This window comes from Suricata suricatta, chromosome 12 (assembly GCF_006229205.1).
Source record: "Suricata suricatta isolate VVHF042 chromosome 12, meerkat_22Aug2017_6uvM2_HiC, whole genome shotgun sequence".
NCBI lineage: Eukaryota > Metazoa > Chordata > Mammalia > Carnivora > Herpestidae > Suricata > Suricata suricatta.
This window is the reverse complement of record NC_043711.1, coordinates 73819427-73827938: the sequence shown is the minus strand read 5'-3', so window position 1 is coordinate 73827938 and position 8512 is coordinate 73819427. Positions and strand designations below refer to the sequence as shown.

Below are 8512 nucleotides of genomic sequence, written 5' to 3'. Positions count from 1 at the left end.
GTTTTGATTTGTGTTTCCCTGATGATGAGTGATGTTGAGCATCGTTTTATGTGTCTGTAGGCCATCTGGATGTCCTCTTTGGAGAAGTGTCTGTTCATATCTTCTGCCCATTTCTTCACTGGATTATTTATTTTGTGATTGTGAAGTTTGGTGAGTTCCTTGTACATTTTTGATATTAGCCCTTTATCTGATATGTCATTTGCAACTATCTTTTCCCATTCTGTCGGTTGCCTATTAGTTTTCTTGATTGTTTCCTTTGCCTTGCAGAAGCTTTTTATCTTGATGAAGTCCCAAGGGTTCAGTTTTGCTTTAATTTCCCTTGCCTTTGAGGATGTGTCAAGTAGGAGATTGCTGCTGTGGAGGTCTAGGAGGTTTTTCCCTACTTTCTCCTCGAGGGTTTTGATGGTTTCCTGTCTCTCATTCAGGTCCTTCAGCCATTTTGATCTTTTGTTTTTGTTTCTGTTCTCTTAGAAAGACAGAGTGTTTGGGTACCCCAGTGTCTGGGATACATGGAATGGGTTTATTGACAGTTCTGTCAAGGAGAGTACTTTCTCTTTTTGTCATTGGGTTATTGAAGGTATGACATACACAAGTAATCCCCTAAATCTGCCTGGAAGTATCACAGAGATAGCACCACACAACTAATTTACATATGATTCAATGATGGTGAGATTTTATGCATAGTAGCTTATACTCAAATAGGTAAATACACAGCAGAGTTATTTAATAGTTCTGTGACACTCATGTAAGACTGTATATGGACTTATGTGGTGGTTGAGATACATGTCAATCTATAATATATACAGAATTCTCATCTTCTAACAATCTTCTTGTCCTTATGTGGAATGCTGATTTGATTTTGAATCCTTTGGATTTGGATATTTTAGAAGTGTTCATTTCATAATAGACAGAGTTAGCAATGGCCCATTGTAAAATGAGGTCCAAGATCCTAGGAAGGCATTCTTTACCTTTTCATATACCCTGATGGTGCTTTGAAATCCCATCATCAAAAAGTCTTCCATTAAAATGAATATTTTGATTCATTTTCAAATAGCTTTATCCCTAAAATCTATCAGTCACATATTTGTATGAAAAACCTAAGAGCAGATTTTGGTAGGAACTGGGATAAGGAAAAAACAAAGGGGATAAAAAGTCTCCAGGTTAAAGAGGTGAGGGTTCTCTCTCAGTAAACTCCAGGAGTTCCTAGCTATGACACAAGATGAATCTAGTCCTAAAATATTACAGGGAAAAGGACAATTCCTTGCTAACAGGCTAAATGAACTGATAAAACCATTATAGTTCAATTTTAGATTATTAGATGCATTGGTTTTGCCTAGATGAGCAAGTGAGTGAATGAATGAATGAATCTTGACCCATGGATGAACCACAATAACAGAGGAACATTGCTAAATGAAGTAGGAGATGGAAGATCAAACATGTGACTTCTTTTGTCTCCATTCTTTTAGCTTTTTTAAATCTTACTAGCCATAGATGCTCCAAATCCAATTAAAAATAAAATTAACTCTTTGATTTCAACAGAGAAATGCAATTATCTCTAGAATCCAGAGCCTATCACTCCTAAACAAGAACCCTGTCAACCATACTTTGAGACCAATGTTTTGTGAAGATCTCATTCCCTAGGGCACCCATATAGAAACTGGGGAAAAAACCTTTGGAGTTGGTACATGACAGAAATGAAGAGAATTAGAAGACCAGCTCAGGGGTGCAGGTGATCAGAGACCCATGGTTACCTGAGTTGAGGTGGCAGCTTGAACCTATTACGCACATCATCAAAGCGGTTCCCAAGGTAAGGAGTGTCCACCGTCAGAAATATTGCCTTGTAACCCCCTCGTTCTGCCCGCTGCACTAGCTGCTTGGTGACCTCACGATCCTTGTAGATGTACAGTTGCAGCCAGCGGAGTGCCTCAGGACTGGCTTCTGCCACTTCTTCAATTGAGGAAGTGGACCAGGAACTCAGCATCATCCCGGTTCCCAGTGACCTGCAGGCTGAGAAAGAAAGACGATAACAGCAAGCCAAGCATTTTCCTCCACTCCAAAGCCTTCAGGTTGTGGCTCAAGGGGTGGAGACATCTACAAGAGCAACTTGGCAATAACAAGTCAATTCTTTAGATAGTTAGAAATATGCTTTCCTTTCTACTCTCTGAATTTATCTTGAAGGCAAAAATGAGTCAAATAGTCAAAGATGTACTATGGGTAGGGATTAAAAAATTGGGAACAACCTGAATCTCCAACCTTAGGGGACTAGATACACTGTAGTACATGCATAAAATGAAAGGTACACATCCACTAAAGGTAATATGTTCATCGTGGTTAATTTTGTGTGTCAACTTGGGTAAGTGATGGTTCCCAGAATTTGCTCAGATACATCTGAATGTTGCTGTGAAGGTATGTTTTAAGGAGATTAACGTACAAATAAGTAGATTTTGAATACGGTAGATTACTCTCCACAATGTGAATTGGGATCATCCAATCAATTGAAGGCCTTCCCTGAGGATTCTGTTAGCAGACTGCTTTCAGACCCAAACTGCAACATTAACTCTTCCCTGGGTCTCCAACCTGACAGCTTACCTTTTAGGTTTTAGGCTTGCCCATGTCCAGACTGCATGAGTCAGTTACCCAAATCAATCCCCCTACCCTTGCCTCTCTCTCTATGTACATATTCTGTTTCTATTGCAGTTATAAAAAATAATATTATTTGTGGACACAGAATTTCAAGATGTATTTTTAAAAGTCTACAAAATTACACAGAGAACATAATTTCACATTTGTACAAGTGTGATTATTTGTTTGTAAACCTAAACAAATTAATTGCCCATGATAGGTTGAAAAATTATAGGTGAGTTTCACTTATTTTCTTTCTTTTTAACTTTTTCAATTTTATCTTCAAAAATTTTGTTAAAGGTGCATTCTACCATTTATGTTGTACTTTTTAATATTATAAAATATATATGCTCAACATCCCAAGTACATAGCAGCTCCCTCACAAACTTTTGAGCAAGATATCAAGAAATGAGCACAGTTGAAGTGAAAAAATAAGTAATAAGTTAGACAAATTCACCTAACCAACAGTCTTAGAGAACTGGAAAGAACATGACATAGACTTTTCACCAAAAAAAAAAAAAAAAAAAAAAAAAAAAAAGGGTAAAAGGCAGTAGAATTGGGGTCAACTTTAGTGGAGGAGAAACTGATACAATGTTTATATGCCAATACCAACCATGGCAAGAGACAATAATATGTAAAACTGACCATATGATCCTGGGTCATTCAGCTTATCTGTGTGCCTGATGTATATCAAATGGCAGTAAAAGTTGTTGTCCAAGTGACACTCCTTGGGGGAAGCTGAGGTCAGGTGATGTGCTTTTCAAGACACTACTTTGAGAAGCTAAAATGCTTCTGTGCATTTTCAAATCCCCCATTAGTGTTTGTGAAACATAGTGTGCAAACACTCCTCCAGAATTTCAAGTTCAGTAGGTCTGAGATGGGGCCTGAGAATTTGCCTTTTCAACCAGTTCCTAAAGGTGCTGAAGTTGCCAGTCCCTTATACCACACTTTGAAATTTAAGTAGTAGCACTATCATTTGATAGTAAAATTCTAAGTTCATGTGGTAATAAAATGGATTTTGTTTTGGATAAGTGTTACTTTTCCTATGCCTTTGAAGTTGCTTCATTCCTGTTGCTCGAGTGACAGTTCAGATAAAGAAGATGTAAATTGGAGATTGTCTTGTCTGTGGGTAGCTAATCTGTTCCTTCCAGTATGCCTTGAGAACTTCTCTCAAGAGGCTCATGAGATGCAAGACATTGTCACAACTCACATCTTATTAAGTAATAACACATATGAACATATAACACATAGGAACATCTAGACCATTGTCTGATTTTCATTAATATTTATAAATATGGAAAATAGCTCCAGGTCACCTACTGCTGTTTGGAAGGAACACCAGGGAACATTGATTGACTGGGTCAGAATCCCCTAACCATCAGTTTATCACAGAGAAAATATGTCCTGAAGAGGAGGTGATATCACTAAGGTCACACAGAAATGGAGATCTGAGTGGGATGAGAACCCAGCATGTTTGACTACTTCTGCAGGGCAAGGATCTTTCTAGATAGAATTCTCAGATGCCCAAGAGACTCTCTGGTATCAAGCATAGATAAATGCATTTTCCCCATCCTTCAGGGCCATCATCCCCAAAGCGAGCAGGTTTGCCATATCCCTGAAGGATGCCACCATGCCAGAAGCTCTGGGAAGGCATGGAAATGGAAACCAGGGGGTAACATTTGCCACATACTGCCAGTACAGGGTGTGGCTACACAAAGGGGTTCAGCTAAGAGAACCATCAAATGATAGGACACCTTTTCGTAGTTTATACAAAGGCATCATGTAGATGAGCAGCTCCTGTCAATAAGGATCAAAAACCCTCAAAAATATCTTTTAATTCATAAGAAATATCTACAGACACTCCACAAAGACCATTAAAATTAAGCTATCAAACTTGCAGGAGATGTCAACATTCACAAACACTTTGCCTACTTCCCTTGGGTAGGCATGTCTAGAGAAAAGCAAGGCCAGTCCATGCCATCCATTTCCTGAGTCTACTGCTTTGATACTAATGGCTCCTGATGTTTTTGGTGCTCAATGTTTATTTTTCAATGATTAATCACATGGGGCTGAAATTTTGATTTAGGGACCTTTAAAATTCTAAGTCATCAATGTTTCCGGCTGTAGGCATTTAATAAATATTTGGGGTTTGATGAACTTACTCCAAGAGAATCTCCTGGATGCAGAAAGAATTTCAGAGCCTGTGCTGACTTACTATGAGTTGAAGCTAAGATATTACTCCCAGGAGAGAACAGGAGCAAAACTTAGAAGGTTTCAATGTCCTTGAAACATATATTACTGCCCACTGTGGTTCCCATTCACTTGTGATCATGTGCTGTGATAAAAAAAAAAAGGACAATTATTGATGAATTACATCCATGGTTTTTTTTAATGTTTTTTTATTTATTTTTGAGAGACAGAGAGAGACTGTGCAAGCAGGAGAGGGTCAGAGAGAGAGGGAGATACAGAAGCCAAAGACAGGCGACAGGCTCTGAGCTAGCTGCCAGCACAGAGTCCGACGCAGGGCTTGAAGCCATGAAGTGTGAGATCATGACCTGAACCGAAGTCGGACGCTTAGCTGACTGAGCCACCCAGGCGCCCCACATCCATGGTTTTCAACACAGTGTTATCTTTGAAAGAGACAGGGCACCCTGGGATTTTGCAATGACCATTCAGTGAGACAATCACGACTTTGCCTGTCAAAATATTGAGAAACTTCCATTCCAATTGCCAAATAACCATAGCTCTGAAGGAAATGACCCTCCTTCTTGAGTTCCTTTAATGTGGCATTATTCTCTTCTCTCCTCAAGTAATCCCTGGACCCCCATCCCTAGAACCCAGAAATTTAAGAGTTAATGCCTGGCATAGCGGGGACATCCAGAGCTGTTAGAGCACTAGAAACCAGCATCTGAGCATGTCTTTTCATTGGTTAAAGTTTTTCATTGTACTGGTTGCTAAATACTTCAAATGTCAGTTTTGGGCCTGATAAATAAAGAAAATACCCTTCTAGCCCACATTGCTCTTTGAGGACAAAAACTACAAGCTTTTTAATTTTATAAATCACTTGGCATAGTCAGACTTCGCTATAAAATTCTAACTAAAGTTATCCTAGTCTAGTGCTTGAAAGCATAAATGTTTCTGAAGCCTGTTTTCTCTCCATATTCATTTTCCACAATGAAACGCTGACCTGCTCTCAAGAGTAACAACTGTCAGGTTTCATTTTACAACGGGCAGGGGTCCGCTTGCACGGGGCTCTGTGTCCAGCTTGTGGTGTAGCAACAGAAGACTCCAGTGTATGTTGCATTTTCATAACTCCTAGCAAAATGGAGATCACATCTGAGGTGGTAAAGACAAGGCCTGGCCCTTGCGCAAGATGAAAGTCTCTAATGTTGATCCAAGTCTAAAACTCTTGGCTTCGTTATAGGCAGCATATCCTAGAGATACAATATCCAGGAGGACACACCACCAAGTAAACACTGATCCCATAAGGCACCCCACAACTCTGTTTCCTTCATTCCCCTCACTCCCTCTTTATCATTCCTAAGACATGTTTTCAAGAGTAAACACTTAAACTTTTAATGCTCTAGATGTATTCGTATTTTTATTTTTTTCCTCTTCTTTATTTAGAGACAGCAGTAGTACACTATGCCATTGCTATAAATAATGCATCAGAGATACACACACACATATCACTGAAAGAGACATTAGTAGGTTGTAGACATTAAAACATCAAAGATAGGGGCACCTGAGTGGCTCAGTGGTTAAGTGTCCAACTGTGGCTCAGGTCATGACCCCCCAGTTTGTGGGTTCGAGTCCACATCAGGGTCGGTACTGACAGCATGGAGCCTGGAGCCTGCTTCAAGTTTTGTGTCTCCCCCATGTCTCCCTCTCTCTGTCTCTTTCCCAATCATTCTCTCTTTTTGTGTCTTTTTCTCTCTCCTCAAAAATAAATACTAAAAAAATTATAAAGCATTGCCGATAAAGCCCTAAAAATGACTTTGGTAATAATATGTATTTCTTGAAAAGACAAGAGAACATAATGGATTGAGAGTCAGAAAGCCTGGGCTACTGTCCCAGGCTGGCCATCCATGAGGAACACTTCATCTGCAAAATATCTGTAACCACAGCTGCTGTCTTGTCTGTTTCATAGCATTGCTAGAAAGTCAACACTGAGGCAAGGTTTGTGAACATTTTCTGTGTAAACTCTGAAGCCATGTGATTTTAAAGGGTTAAGTGAGAGAATGCCTAACACTATGTGGGAAAAGAAGTCCCAGATAGCCTTATAAATTCAGAATTTTGCCAAGGGCCTGGTTTTGTTATCATTACTCATAATCTTCTCCACACCCAGCTTTTCCCAGCATTGGTTTTGATGATGAAGACACCATTCCTCTTTGCAGAGAGAGTGTGGAATCCTCAGTGCCTTAAACAAGAAAGCTCTCAAAAGGAGAGAGGAATCTTTTCCAGGCCAAGGAACTCCATGATAGGGCTGATGTAGGAAGAGAATATCAAAGCAGATAATTCGAACATTCCCAGGGTGTACATTCCTTTGGAAATCCAGGGACAAGAGAACAGCAAATAATCCAAGAAGTGCAACAAAAACATGCTTTTCCCCACTCCCCACCTCTATCCCTTATCTGTCTATAGATTTCCAAGTCTGCAGAATAAATCTGAGAAACTGTCAGCATTTACTTAGTAAGTCAACAATAATAATAGCGAGAAGAAAAGTTTTAACATTCTCACTACATTTTTTCTCTGCTTTATTTGAAATAAAACCATAAGTATAATAATATGCAAATAAATGCATTTAATATCATTGTTTACTATCACCCACAATCTCATCCCTACACACTGGCTATGGGCTGATGGAAAACATTGGTGTATTCTGCTTAACAGAATAAAAGTTATCCTGGAACCCACCCACAACAAAGATTTTTATTAGAGTGAAATCACACGCCCTAGGCTGGGGAAATGTTGCAAGGGTCTTCAATAATCTGGTATAAGATTTGACCTTAGTCAAATGTAGTTCTGCCTCCCCAACTGCCATTCAGTAGAGCTAACTCAATTTCCTACTCTATGGAACCTGTAATCAACCACTGAGGTCTATTTACATCAATTCATCTTAGATATCAATGCAACTACTTCTGGACTTGATACAAACCCTAAGCTCCAATGTACAGTGACTTAATTGGGCTAGAACAAGCAAGTAGCTTTGCAAAGTGGCATGAACTGGCAGAATTATTTGTACGGCTAAGAAAAGCACTTGCACTTGTACATTTTGGCAGTGTTTTGCTTTCCATCAAGCAAGCCTTAATGTAAATGTTTATTTCTTATCTAGGTAATCTGGATGTACAGGAGAGAAGACAGGAAGCCTACTGTGGACTTAAATTTTAGGGGACACTAAGCCTGCCTGTCCAAGTTCTTTAATAAAAAAACACTTTGTACACATTTCTCTCCTTGGTTTCAAGTCATCCTGACATCAGCAGGCTTTCAGAAGATCTTATACAGTCTTCAAGTGGGAATGATATTCATGCTACATCCAACAGTGTTTCATCTTCAAGGATTTAAACTATGCCATTGGCTGGGAGCCATTAAAGACTTTCATTTTAGACTGTATCTGGTGCTTCTCAAGCTTTGATGTACATAAAAATCATGTGAGGATATTGATAAAATTCAGATTCTGGCTCAGTAGTTCTGAGGTGGGACCTGAAATCTGGCATTTCTAACAAGCTCCTGAGTGATGTTAATGCTTTTGCTTTTTGGACTATACTTTGAGAACAATGAGATGGATATTTTCTTTCCCAAGGACTCAGTCAAGTTCATTGGACATAACTGATGGCATGAGTAAAGCTAGGACCTTAGAGCAAACTGATCAGTGATGGTAGGGTAGGTT

General features: G+C 39.3%; 1 protein-coding gene across 1 annotated transcript in view; it reads right to left on the bottom strand.

The window, feature by feature from the left end:
• The window catches only part of HAO1 (hydroxyacid oxidase 1), a 48263-nt gene that overhangs the window by 22383 nt on the left and 17368 nt on the right, over positions 1 to 8512 (bottom strand). The window contains exon 3 of the mRNA XM_029918364.1: positions 1752 to 2007. Coding sequence (XP_029774224.1) covers positions 1752 to 2007 — 256 coding nt within the window. The remainder of the gene's footprint in view (positions 1 to 1751; positions 2008 to 8512) is intronic.